Source organism: Haliotis cracherodii, unplaced genomic scaffold (assembly GCF_022045235.1).
Source record: "Haliotis cracherodii isolate W230 unplaced genomic scaffold, xgHalCrac1.p SCAF_9, whole genome shotgun sequence".
Lineage (NCBI taxonomy): Eukaryota > Metazoa > Mollusca > Gastropoda > Lepetellida > Haliotidae > Haliotis > Haliotis cracherodii.
In genome coordinates, this window is record NW_027266343.1 from 27,800,525 (window position 1) to 27,813,939 (window position 13,415).

Consider the following 13,415-nt stretch of genomic DNA (forward strand, 5'->3'; position numbering starts at 1 on the left):
TGTCAAAATGCTATTGCTGAACACATCGAGAACACTGTATCATGGTTATATTTTATAATTTTAAATGCAAGACGTGTAAATTCAAAAAAAAATTGTTTGACTGTACTTGGAAGTCATTCTGATCGGTTTGTCGTATTTTTGCACATTACATTCATCGATTGGGGGAAAGGTTTTTCCAGGTTACGGAAAGGGGCAAGTGGTGACGGATGGTGCATGCAACATAATAGGCTGCTGCATATTTTATATAGCCAAATGGAGCCCTGCAAAGGTATGAAGTTAAACCCATTTTCCCATTCGAGATGATACATATGACGTAAGAGGCGACTTACGGGATCGGGTGGTCAGGCTCCCTGACTTGGCTGATGCATGTCATCGATCTCAATTGCGTGGATCGATGCTCATGATGTCAATCACTGGATTGTCTGGTACAGACTCAATTATTTACAGACCGCTGTCATATAGCTGGAATATTGGTGAGTGGGCAACAAACAAACAATTGCGTGGATCTGAATGTTCTAACTGCCTGGTGTATTGTTTTATGGACCATTTCGCATGTGCTACATCATATCATGTTGACATCAAGACCCATTTTAGTCCCAGACTAGGTAAAGTGATTCAGCAAAGACGATGGGACGTGTTACTCAAGAGTTAAATCCTACTGCACTTTTGCTGTATCAAACTGGAATTTGAAATTACAGTCCTTGAATTGATGAGAACCATTTCAGCTGACAGTATAGTTTATAATCTTATCTAACATTAAGTCTATTATCTGTTGCAGTTTCACTTTGTCTGACACTTTACTTGTCTCCGGATGGTATTATAAGATTTGTATGACACAACTTTGCATGATTTTCTTTTCTTAAGATGTCCTCACTAATGTTTCATTTGCATGAAAGAATCTTAGTATGTGAAACAACACTCACAATAGAGCAAATGCAGTAGTAACTGAAACTGGCAAGTCTGTGTCGTGTCCTTTTGAATGAGAGACCTGTCTCATGTCTTTTTCTTGAATCCTGACTAGCATCAGACAGGGGAACTATTCTCTCCTATTTTCAACTTTCCTTTACATGTATCCACCTGCACCCACCAAATGCTAACACTCACCTCCCTGTTACACAACACAGTGTTTACTCATGGTATGGGAAATTGAAAAACCAGGTCACCTTGGCTAAGTTAAGTCATTACAACTTCCTTGTCAAGGTTACTTTGATTTGCTCTGATCCCATGGAGAAGCTAATTCTTAATAAAACTGACACACATTGGAAATTTCTATTCATTTTTCTAAAATAACTATGAAGTCATTAATGGTGTTCATGTTTCACTATGATTCAATTCAGTTTTCATCCTTGTTGAAAGATGAGGAGTGGCATGTTTTGAAACAACTCTGATTTACACCATGTTGATTACTTATGGCTATCAAGTACAAGTGCTTTTCTTTCACTTATCAGCGATAGAAACTAACAGTTTTCGTCCACTAGTCCTTATAATGATAACATATAGCAAGCCCCTTTAAAATAGTAAAATTCTACTCGTCCTTATGATACCTTAACTATTGGGCATTTGGCAAGGACTATGGGACTAGTGCCAATTTCTATTGCTGCTTATTTGTGTATAGTTTATCAGTATCTATAAATCCAGTTTCACTTTCTGACCAGGACCTATTCGTATTGTGATCCCAGGAATGGCAACCTCACCCATTTCTTAACCTGGTTATGATAAACTACCTGTTGTAATAATTGGAGCAGGTAAAAAATAGCATCAGTTTCCATCTTTGGCTGTGAGATTACTGTGGGAGCCGCCCTATAGCTGGTATGCTTGCCTGTCTTGTGTCATGTGTTTGATTTGATCCTTCTGCTGTGATTTTCCTTGATTACTACAGTGTGACGCAGAAATAGATTATGACTGTGATAAAAATGGAGAGCTAGTCTTGTGCCTTGATGTAAAATTGACAGGTGATGTTACCTGCCCAGCGGACTCCCTGACCTGTCTGTCACCCATGTTAAGCTGCCTGGGCTTGTTGTGCTGCACTCATAGTCTGCACTCCTACAATACCACAGGTCCTGTCTACTTCTGTGCTTAACAGCAAAAACACCCCCAGTGAATGGGGCATATTGACCTGGTATTGTTGGGAAACAATATGTGGTGGGATTGTTTGAAATGCACTTTTCATCAGGGGCTGTTGTCTACAAGGATGTACGTCAGCTCTGTTGACATCACAACCCTCCTCAAGTCTGTCAACTCCCAACTCCATCTGTGTTTAGGTAGAGAGATTTCTGACGTAAAGGCTTCAGGCAGCTGATTTCCGTGTCACACTCAAGAACGATATGTTTACGTTTGCTTGTACCAACACTTACAGAACAAAACTTACAAGTGTTATATTACTCAATAGAATTTCAACAAAAATATGTTTTTGTTGATCAAAGCAAGTGCTTCTCTTAATCATAAGATAATTATTAGTTGACTGACAATATACTTATATACCTTAGCATGACCAGCAATATTTATTTGTGTGTGATATGGCATCAGTGAATAAGTTTGAAAATGAAGAATTTTAGACCCCCAATCAGGTAAATATGACAAAGAAGTGTAGAAAAAAGGCCTTAATTTGACAAGCAACTGTGCAAATCCATTGAACTGCCCTTTGTGAACCCATTAGGGAAAACACAGTGTAGTGTGACTTCCTCTCAGATCTGATTGTTGCCAGGGACTTAAATTACATGTCTATTTTTAGACTGTTATGTGATTGGAAGTAAGCTTTACTGTGTTGAAGGTAGCAAGAGGATATTATGTACAAAATGTAACACACTGCAGGATGTGGCTCAGGCTGATTCAGTTACATCTGTCATGGATGTAGGATTAGAATGATGAATAGTTGACACTTGGGCTAGAAAGCATTAGACTAGATCAGATAGCTTCTCCCATGGCTTGGAATCTTAAAAGGAGGTTTGAAAAAAACATTGATTCTGATTAGTGTATTGATAAGCAAACTGAGATGTAATACTTTCAATAAAAAGATAGAAAGAATGTACCTGATGTATTGAGGTTTGTTTATTTGGTGATGGCTAAATTGATCACTCGTCTCCTCCATCCCCAGATCCCAGGTTGGATTCTTTTCTAGTGACAGATCATCAGGGGGGCATATTCATGGTGTTGCATACTGAGATTTTAAATGATAAATATTTAGTGATAGAACCATCAGTGAGTCTGTAATTTTCCCCTCAAGCATTATATATTTTTATGCCTATTAGGATTCAAAATTCTTTCTAGTAGAGTGCCAATGGCACGGTTAAGATAGTGCCTGAAGGGTGACCTGTGAAGATCCGGGTTAGAATAGGTCTTCAGCAACCCATGCTTGTAGTAAAAGGCGACTACGAGGGTTGGTAAAAAGTTTTGAGCCTGACTAACTTTCATCTATGGGCCATGACAGTGGGCCAGTGAACTAGTCAATGTAGTACATTGTTTGAGTAGTTTATTGCAAGTGTATTTGGTCTGTTGAGGCCATTTGAACATGATAAGGGTCCAAATGGACACAGAAATGGAAAAGAATGAGTACTGAGCAGTCATCAAGTTTTTTACTTTAGAGAAAAGTACTCCCCAACATGGTGCCCTCGGTATTCCACAGTTAAGCGTTGGCAGCTATGTTTAATGCTGGGAAAACAAGCCTTGATGATGACCCTAGGTCTGGACGTACCTTAACTTCCATCACTGAAGATTCATTCCAGGAGATAGAAAAACTTATACTGTCAGATAGACGTATTACCATTGCTGAACACAGGTCTAAGCCATGGATGTATTGAAACTATTATTCATGAACATTTACAGATGAATAAGATAGCTGCTTGCTGGGTGCCAAAGTTTCTAAATCCTGATCTTAAGGATAAAAGAACTGACATGGCCAGAGAGAAAATGTAGAGCTAATTGAGTAGCATTTCGTCAAATTCAAAAAGAGATTAGTAACGGGTATAAAACATGGGTCTACCACTATGAGTCTAAACATCAATCCATGAAATGGCACCATTCCACTTTCCCTGGCACCAAAGATAGGTAGTGTGCTCAAGATTTATAAAGCTGTTTTTTAGTTTTTGGTTAAGGTTATGTTTTATATTGCTGATTCCTTGTGTATGGTGGACATATCAGTTTTCTCATTGCAATCTGTCCGATGTCATTGGTTGGTCTGAATATGAAGTTTAGATTTTCACAGGTTCTGTTTCCCATCTCACTGGGGTCTTTTATCAATTTAAATGACGTTGCTTGTTTCTATCGGAATTATATTTTCAGAGACTAAGCATTAGGGTACCACATGGGTACACGTCTTGGTCTGACCTGATATGGCTGGAATAATATTTTTAACAGCGTAAAAAAAACCCAACTCAATCACTCTTTGCATATTAAAATATAATCTGATATGACAAGACATGAGTTCTTGACCTAGCTATTATTCACCAAATGACTTTTGATACCGCATATCTAAGAACAAAACTGAAAATAAGTTTCAAAATTTGATTGTATACAGTATATGTGAATACTGAGGTATTTTAGTAACACAATGAAATGTCAGATAGTGATTGGTCAAGTTTGGCTACACTTTTCAAACATTCGTCCACACTCACCTTGATGTGTGAAGCCTTCACTGTAGACATAGCCATTGACAGTATGGACTTTCTCAATACTGGTGTGTCTTACAAGCTCTAGTTCAGTAAATGGTATTTTGAAGGAGTCCACTTGTTGAATTAAACTCATCTCCAGGTTTTATGTGATGAATCTTAGAGTGATCCACCCATGTGGATGCATTGAGTGGATGGTGTCCTATCCTTCAGTAGCATTTGATCACATTTCTGTGAAAACAAAAGAGAAACATATATTTATTTTGTTGTTGCAGATGGTTTGGACAGGAGAAGGACTACAATGTTTTAGTGATGGACTTGCTGGGGCCAAGTCTGGAAGATCTGTTCAACTTTTGCTCACGGAAATTCACGATGAAAACAGTTCTAATGCTAGCAGATCAGGTAAAATCCTTAGACAATACAAAGCATATTTATTTTTAGGGCTGTGTATTGCCCCAAATTTCATATTGCGATTTATTGTGGTACATTCCTCTGTACTGTACTGCAATACATACTGCAATATATTGTGGAAGAAAACCTATTGAGTTCTGTCTACTGTTTAAGATTTTTTACCCCCACAGTACAATCATACAATGTTTAGCTTTATTCAAAATATAAAACGGGAAAAACCAGAATGTTCAGACAAATTACATTAAGAAATATGTTACCACTGTTATACCGAGGCTGTTGTCTCCCACAACTGCTGCTATAGCGAAATCTACCACAGAGATCTCAAATACCTCATGCAGCACATGCGTAGCCACCCAGCTGCCATGTGACACCCTTCACTCTTGTCTCCTTCGCTTGCTCTAGCAAGACGTGTTATTAAGACTGCTGAAGCGTTCCTGTTTCCTCTACCATTCGGTGATATTTATTATTGTTTATTCTCACTAATAAACTGTGCTTTTACGGGGCGTTTGCGGTAGCTACGCTTGGATATAATTTTCCCGCCAAATGGAAAAAAATTTCCCGCCCTTTTTTCTATATACTTGGGGGGTTCTCGTATGCACGTTGTGTCTTACGTTCCCCTGTTCTAGTATGCTTTGGGGGTTAACATCACTTATTTCTCTAATCACATTGCTCGTTTATTTTCTTGTGAAAATGCTCGTTTGTGAATAATTGTGGTGCGTGTGTTGTAACCATGTTTTGCTCTTTGTTCATAGTACAAAAATGTCTGACATGGGTGTCGCCGGTATCCACCCCCTCTACCCCTGCAACCCAGAGTTGCGGGGTGTGCCGCAAGTTCTTATCGTCTCAGGATCCCCACGATCGTTGCCCGCGGTGCAGAGTTCCTTGCGGGGACACCCGGTGCGTCCTGTGCGACGGTCTGGGGCCTGCGGCGTTCGAGCGCTACCGGCTGTACGTGCAGTCCGTTTCAACCCCTGTGGTGGCCGGCTCGTCCGGTCGGGGTCCCCTTGCAGGTACCAAATCCACGGCTGCGGCGGATCCCTTGGCGGCCCTCGGGCTGTCCGGGGATTCTGTCGCTGCATTGCTTTCCAAACTGGTTGACTCCAAACTCGCGGCCTTATCTCAGGATAGGCCGCTGGCTGTTAAGTCCCCGGCCTCTTCGGTGGCCGTGGGGTCCACCGGTACGGCGGCGGCTCCCGTGGTCACCGGTCCTTCCCCCGAACCGTTGCTCCCGCTATCGGTTAAGGACCGCGGGGCCATGGTTTATGACCTCTTTGAGGACATGCCCAAGCCCCTGCCGGTACCGCCGGGAATCCACGGCTCTGTGGGTCCCTCAGAGGTATACGATGAGTCTTCCGACAAGGCTTTCCCCGCATCAACCTTGCTGTGCGGGATCAAGCCTTCCTTGGAGAATGCCTTCGCGGCGGCCTCAGGTCGGTGTCTCCCGTTGCCTCCACCGTCGTGGAGAAAGGGTTCATTCCCGGTACATGACCTTGCCTTTCCCGAGGCTGGTCCTGAGGCCCATGTTGAGCGATTGGGTGTCCGTGCCCCACCGGCTGCTACGGTAACGCAAGCTCCCTTGCAGCAGCTGGACACCCTCACTGGGCACTCCATGCTTGCCATGTCTCACGGAGACACTTACTTGGCTGCAGCGGCCAGTCTGGTCGAAGTTTCTCCCACGGACCGTGACTAGCGCTTTTACAACTGCCTGCTCGGTTTAAATGCTTCCCTGGAGTACGTTGCTGGGGCTTCGGCCTTTATTTCCGGCAAGTGCCATTTTCTTAGGCGCCAGTCGTATCTTGCCGCCTCGGGGTTGGACGCTGCCAACCAGGAAGTGCTCCTTTCGCAGCCTTGGTCTGCGCGGAACCTTTTCAATAATAAGATGCCTGGGGTTCTGAAGGAACAACAGGCTGCTGTGTCTGCCGAGGCACACACTTGATCGTGTTGGGTCCCTGCATAGGCGCCTGGGTGCCGCTCCTAAGCGGAGCGCGCCCCAGGATGCTGCGGCTGGTAGGTCTAAGGGGTCGAGTTCTCCTTCCTCCGGGAAGAAGCCCTGCACTGAGGGCTCCGGTAAGGGCAATCAGCAGCCCTTTCGCGGGAAGAAGGGGAACTGGGGGAAGCCCAAGTCGTCTGAGGACGGCAAGGGCCCCTCCAAGTGACTCTCATTGGAGGGGTTTCGTATGCCGACAGCGCCAACTTCAGTTGGCCCGTAGGCGAACCCGAGTCACTTGGCCCTGGACAGCTGCGCCTGCCTCAGCCTGTCAGGCCCCCCTCTCCTTTCCCAGTGGGGGCCAGACTCCAGACTTACTGGGAGAATTGGGAACAAGTGTTCGACGACCCGTGGGTGGTCAACACGATCCGGTACGGCTATAGGCTAATTCTCAAAGCGAATCCTGTTGGCAGGTTTCTATTTGGAAACCGATCTTCCCATCCTCGTCGATGCCATCGGCAGGTTGGTGAAGAGGAGGGCAGTACGGGAGTGAGCTCTACCAGAAATAACACCGGGGTTTTACTCCAGGATATTTCTCGTTCCCAAGAAGGACAGTGCCGAACTCAGAATGATTCACAATCTGAAATCGTTCAACAAGTTTTACCTTCACATGCCGCCCTAGTTCAGAATGTTGACCTTGGCGGACCTGAAAGCTCTGATCATGCTGGCCGACTGCCTCGCTTCGATCGACCTGAAGGATGCTTATCTGCATGTTCCGATTCACTCGGACCATCACAAGTATCTCAGGTTTGTCTTTCAAGGCAGGCACTACGAGTGGGTTGTACTCCCATTCGGTCTTTCATCCGCTCCCTGGCTGTTCACCCAGTAAAACACCCCCATAGTGTGGTTCCTCCACAGGAGGGGTGTCAGGTACTTCGCGTACCTGGACGACTCGCTAGTCGCAAATCGAATGACGGACGTGCTGTCTTGTCAGCTCGATTTCGCACTTCGGCTCTTGGAGCAATTGGGGTGGATTGTCAATCTCCCCAAGAGTGCGTTGACCCCCTCACAGAACTTTATGTTCATCGGAGGTCGGTTCGACACGGTGACCCATCGCCTCTTTGTTCCCCCAGACCGCTGGCACAAGATTCAGGCGACGATTGACAAAGTCTTAGCGGTGCAACAGACTGTTCACTTTTGGGAAGAGTTGTTAGGGCTACTTGTGTCAGCCAAGGACTGCACCGAACGGGGTCGTCTCCAACTCCGCCCGCTGCAACGGTTTTTAATCCAGTTGTTGGCACAGGAGGAGAACAGTGCGACCGTTGCCCTCCAAGATCGGCTTCGACCGCATCTGGAGTGGTGGACGGTCCCTTACAACGTCTCATCAGGAGTCTCTATCCGGGCCACGTTGAACCTGTATACAGACGCCTCTCTAGTGGGCTGGGGCGCCCATCTAGAAGGGGAGGTGAGCTCGGGGCTGTGGTGCATAGACAAACTAGGTCTTCACATCAATTGTCTCGAGTTCATGGCAGTGATCAACGCAGTCAATCACTGGAAGCATCAACACCCGGCTCATGCTGGCGACCGACAACACGACGGTAGTGTCCTATGTGAACAAACTGGGGGGAACCCACAGTCACTCGCTACTCGATCTCACGTTCGAGTTTTACACTCTGGTGGACAGTGTCCCGTGCCAGGTACGCGCCCGTCACATCCCAGGTGTGAGGAACGTACTGGCCAACGCTCTATCGAGGCCTCGGGATCCGAGCCCCACAGAGTGGATGCTGAACCCAGTAGTGTTTCAGTGGCTGTGCGAACATTTGGGTCGTCCGATGGTCGACCTGTTCGCAACCAGGTTCAACAATCAACTCCCGTTGTTTGTATCACCAGTCCCGGACCGGAGGGCCAAAGATTCATGATGCTCTCGCGTTAAACTGGAATGGCATGGACGCTTATGCTTACCCACCGACGGCGTTGATACCACTCATTCTAAGCCAAGGAGTTCACTGTTGAATGTTACTGATCGCGCCCATGTGGCCAAACAGATCGTGGTACCCCAACTTGCTGACCCAGGTCAAGCAGTCGCCACTTGCACTGCCTGTGAGACCAGATCTCCTGATCCACCCTCACACCCTCACACCCGTCAGCTTCATCCAAACACAGGGCAGTTGCGCAGTCTGCACGCGTGGATGTTGTCACCGAGCGTTTGAGGAATAAAGGTTTTTCTCGTCGGGCGTCTCGTGCATTCGTTAGTATGCATCTACCCAGAAGGTGTATAATGCATGTTGGGTTATTTTCATGAAGTGGTGTTGTAAACATGACATTCATTCGCCAGATAAGGTATCTGTGCAGGAAATTGCTCGTTTCATGTCTCACTTACAAGAGACTCGGAAACTCTCCGGGGGTTCCATTGCCAACTATGTCTCTTCTGTTGTTATGGTACGGGATGATGCTATGGGTACCTGTCTCTCAAAAGAGCCGGTGATTCGGGGTATTATCAAGGGTTTCAAACAGCACGATCTTAAGAAGGCCCGCCTTCGGGCACCGGCCTTGGATCTTTCCCTAGTGTTGAAATCACTTACGGAAGCTCCGTATGAACCCTTGAGTAGTGCTTCGTTTCGGCATGTGACTTGATAGGGGCGACAAAGGAGCGGCCCCCCTGGGCCTGCTCATGGGCTTCATCGCCAAGAATCAGAAATTTGGTCAAACGGCGAGAGAATTTACTGTAAGATCACTCAAGGAAATCTTACATCCTGCTGATACTGAGGACAGATCGCTGTGTCCGGTTAGGGCCCTTAAGTTTTATCCAAAGGCTTCGAATGAACGCAGACAAGGGCGTGACCGTGTTCATATCGTGTAACCCTAATCGCACTGCTGACATAACTCGCAACTCGATTGCGTTATGGCTTCGTTCTGTCATCAATCTGGCGTACCGGTGTCGGGGGTTACCGGTAGCGGGGTCAAACCCGCACGAGATCAGGGCGCTAGCGGCAACATTTGCCCTACACTCGAATATCTCTGTTCACAGGAGGTTGTTACTGGCGTTCTGACTCGGTTTTTGCCAATCATTACCTCAGAAAGGTTTCTGATGAAGACATGAAAGGTGTGCACCGTCTTGGGCCGCTGATCGCGGCACAAGCGGTCATCTCAAGGGTGTGTCCAGCGCAGTTCCGAACTCCACAGGCGTCAGACCTTGCACGGTGGTCAATCTGGGTCGTCTCCAATGTTACCACCGCTGTGGGTACAGGAGTGGGGGTCCCGCAAACCAGCACACTCACACCACAGGTGAGGCAGCTTTTTGTGTGTTTTGTCCGTATTTGTATTTTGACAATTATGTATTTAATTGTCTGTCCTGTATTTCAACCTTGTGATACATGCTTACGAATACTGGAAATAGGTCACACGCCTAATGCATACTTTAAGTAGGCTTGCTTGGGGATATACGGTCCAAATGAAATTAATTTCCTTCTTTTCAACTGTTTAACCTGATGTAAGATTTAGCTCACACGGATACTGTGTTCTCATCCGCTGCAGCGATGAAATACCTATCCAGTGGGGCCTGTTGTCACCAATCGTTTGGCAATGACGCTAGGAGCGTGTGCATCGAGTGCTTCCGCCTTGTTGTTTACCTCCGCTGGTCGGAAGGAACACGAGCAGTCAGGTTCGGGTTGTAGGTGCTCCCCACCGCCTACTGTGGTAGTCAGCCTCGGTATAACAGTGGTAACGTATTACTTAATTTAATTTGTAGAATTTTCCTATTGGGAATATTCTATAAGTAATACGTTACCACTGGGCTGCTGCCCGCCCGTCCGTCCCCTGAGCACTTGCTCTCGCAAGAGACAAGAGTGAAGGGTGTCACATGGCAGCTGGGTGGCTACGCACGTGCTGCATGAGGTAATCGAGATCTCTGTGGTAGATTTCGCCATAGCAGCAGTTGTGCGAGACAACAGCCTCGGTATAACAGTGGTAATGTATTACTTATAGAATATTCCGAATAGGAAAATTCTACAAAACAATTGCATTTGTGTCTGACTGGCTGTGCTATTCGACTCAAGAATAGCTGTTTAAGGCACCATAATGGTTAAGTCCAACATACAGTAAATAATAGTGGTATCACTGCTCTTGACTCAGTGATATCATGGGTGCATTTAGCTCATTGATTCGGGAAGAAAAGTTGGAGGTATTTATGTATATGGGTCCAGTGTTTGTGGTAACGGTAGCTTGTAATTGTTTATCAAAGAGCTGTTTGCGCAGTTTCATCACAATGACATCATAGGTAAAAAGACTGACAATATCAGTTGTTCTAACTCTTTCAACACCAGTCTACCAGAAGCGTTTACTGCTGTGACACCAAGGTCCCAGAGATTCATTTGTGATAGATAAAGCCAACTTTTATCAAAGAAAATACCTGCTTGTAACACATCTTTGCTACTGTATGTTATACACCATTTGAAAGATCTGATCCTTTTGTTTATAAATATGAAAGTTATGTTTATCACATTATTCAAATAATGCATTTACAACTTAATTAAGTTGGTTGTAAATTAAAAGATGTAAGCTTACACATTCATAACTTCCAGATTAAGGACCAATCTCATTAAAATCAGACCTTAGTTCTCGCTACTGCTAAACAAAGATCTGAGGACATCCCAGTAGAGGTCACGTCAGAAGGACCTTTCATCTGACCAATCAGAGCGTCGCTTACCAGATCATGAAAGTGTCAGTTGGAATGTGATTTCTAATCAAAAACTTTAACACGGGGTGTTCCGAACGATAGTTTCGGGTTTAACGACTGAATCCATACAATCTAGACCATCTATTAGCCATTCCAGAATGTTCTTTTGTTCAGGTTTCAATTATTTAATCGAGAATTTGTCAAAACAAGTTTCGAAGGCGTTGTCGCCAATTTGAAAATAGTGCCGTAAATCACGAGAAAGCTGCCTTCTGGTCAGTCAAAGTTAGCCTTCTGGTCAGTCAAAGTTAGCCAGCGGTCGGTCTGACGTGACCCGTAATTGGATGGCCTCAGATCTTTGTTTAGCGGTAGCGAGAACTAAGATCTGATTTTAATGAGATTGGATTAAGGACCAAGGAAGCAAAAATTAAGCGAAATTAAGATTTCATAAAATCCACTTACCTATTTCTTTTTTATTGTTATTGTTTATGTAATTAGAATAGCATTTTAAAAAGAATCGTAAATAGTATCTGTCATCACCCATTTCTTGATAACAGAGCCTGGAGTCTTTTCATAGTTATTACAAGCGATTTCATTGGATACAAATTGGTTTGTTATAATGCTTTCTTGCCGAAATCTGCTACAAGGTTCGTGATTGGTCAAACTTGAGCACATAACCTAAGGCAGCCAATCAAATTACAGCTATGTTACAGTCCTCGTGTATGATGAGTTTCAGATTTTGACGAAAGATTTTGTTTAATCGTGCTATTCTGAACATTTTAAGCAGGAAATCACGATCTATTTTAAAAATATGGAGCGTCGTGAATGTATTGTGCTGTCACAAAGATTTTTCATGCATATATTTTGGCATTAAACTCGTGTCCTTGCCGAGAATTCAAGGCGATGAATGCTGAGATTTCATATGATTTACATTACATGCGATCGCACGAAAAGATGGAAATAAAAACTTAGCTGTAAGTTTAAGATATTTTGTTGTTGATTTTTTTTTATTACTTTGTATACTAGATTTAAAGATTTGCCTGAAACGTCTTAATTTTGCTGTTTGACATGTTCGATGGGGACATGTTGTCAAAGTGTGTGTCGGAGAATTTTATTTTCAATAACATTGCAGGAAATAGTTATTAATATGTTATTCTATCGATAAAAAATGATAAATTGAAACGGAATACGTATTTCAGACATTGTGAAATGTGATAGATTTAATAAATGAACGATATGTTTGGTAGGTTTATAAAATTATATACTATATTGACGTGACTATGGCTTGGCCAGTCTACCGACCTACAGTGTCTGGGAACTGGATGCTTCTTGGCCGGTTATACCGGCCTACGGTGTTAAAAGAGTTCAACAAGTTAAATTTAAAAACACAAAATCATCATAATATGTAATTGTTTCAAGTTCATATTGTGGTTTACCAGTCGGACAGTCTATCAGACGTCTGGTATGTAAACAAGATGGACCAAACAACGTCATCCCGACCTACCTTCACCAACAGAATGACATCTAAACCTGCTTATCTTCCGCTGGATTTTCCAAATTTACCCAAGCCAAGACGTCAACCTCTTTGCAACCAGGTTCAACACTCAACTACTCTGGTTTCTCCTTCCCATAACGCATATGCCTTCTCCCGACCAACATTCTTCCTCGGGTCCTTTAGAAAGCACTGCCCACCAACCACCTTCGACTTCACCTTGGTAGTGCCCTATTTGCCAACTCTGGGTTGGTTCACAATACTCGTACAACTCGCTGAAAGAAAGTTCCACCATCTTCCACTGATGGA

The 13,415-nt window shown here is 44.3% G+C and overlaps 1 protein-coding gene and 1 pseudogene across 1 annotated transcript in view; both read left to right on the plus strand.

Moving 5' to 3' along the window:
• The window catches only part of LOC139452824 (casein kinase I), a 37,599-nt gene that overhangs the window by 15,282 nt on the left and 8,902 nt on the right, over positions 1-13,415 (plus strand). The window contains exon 3 of the mRNA XM_071234449.1: positions 4,880-5,006. Within this exon, the coding sequence (XP_071090550.1) occupies positions 4,880-5,006 (127 nt within the window). The remainder of the gene's footprint in view (positions 1-4,879; positions 5,007-13,415) is intronic.
• LOC139452921 (uncharacterized) lies at positions 7,011-8,106 on the plus strand (annotated as a pseudogene).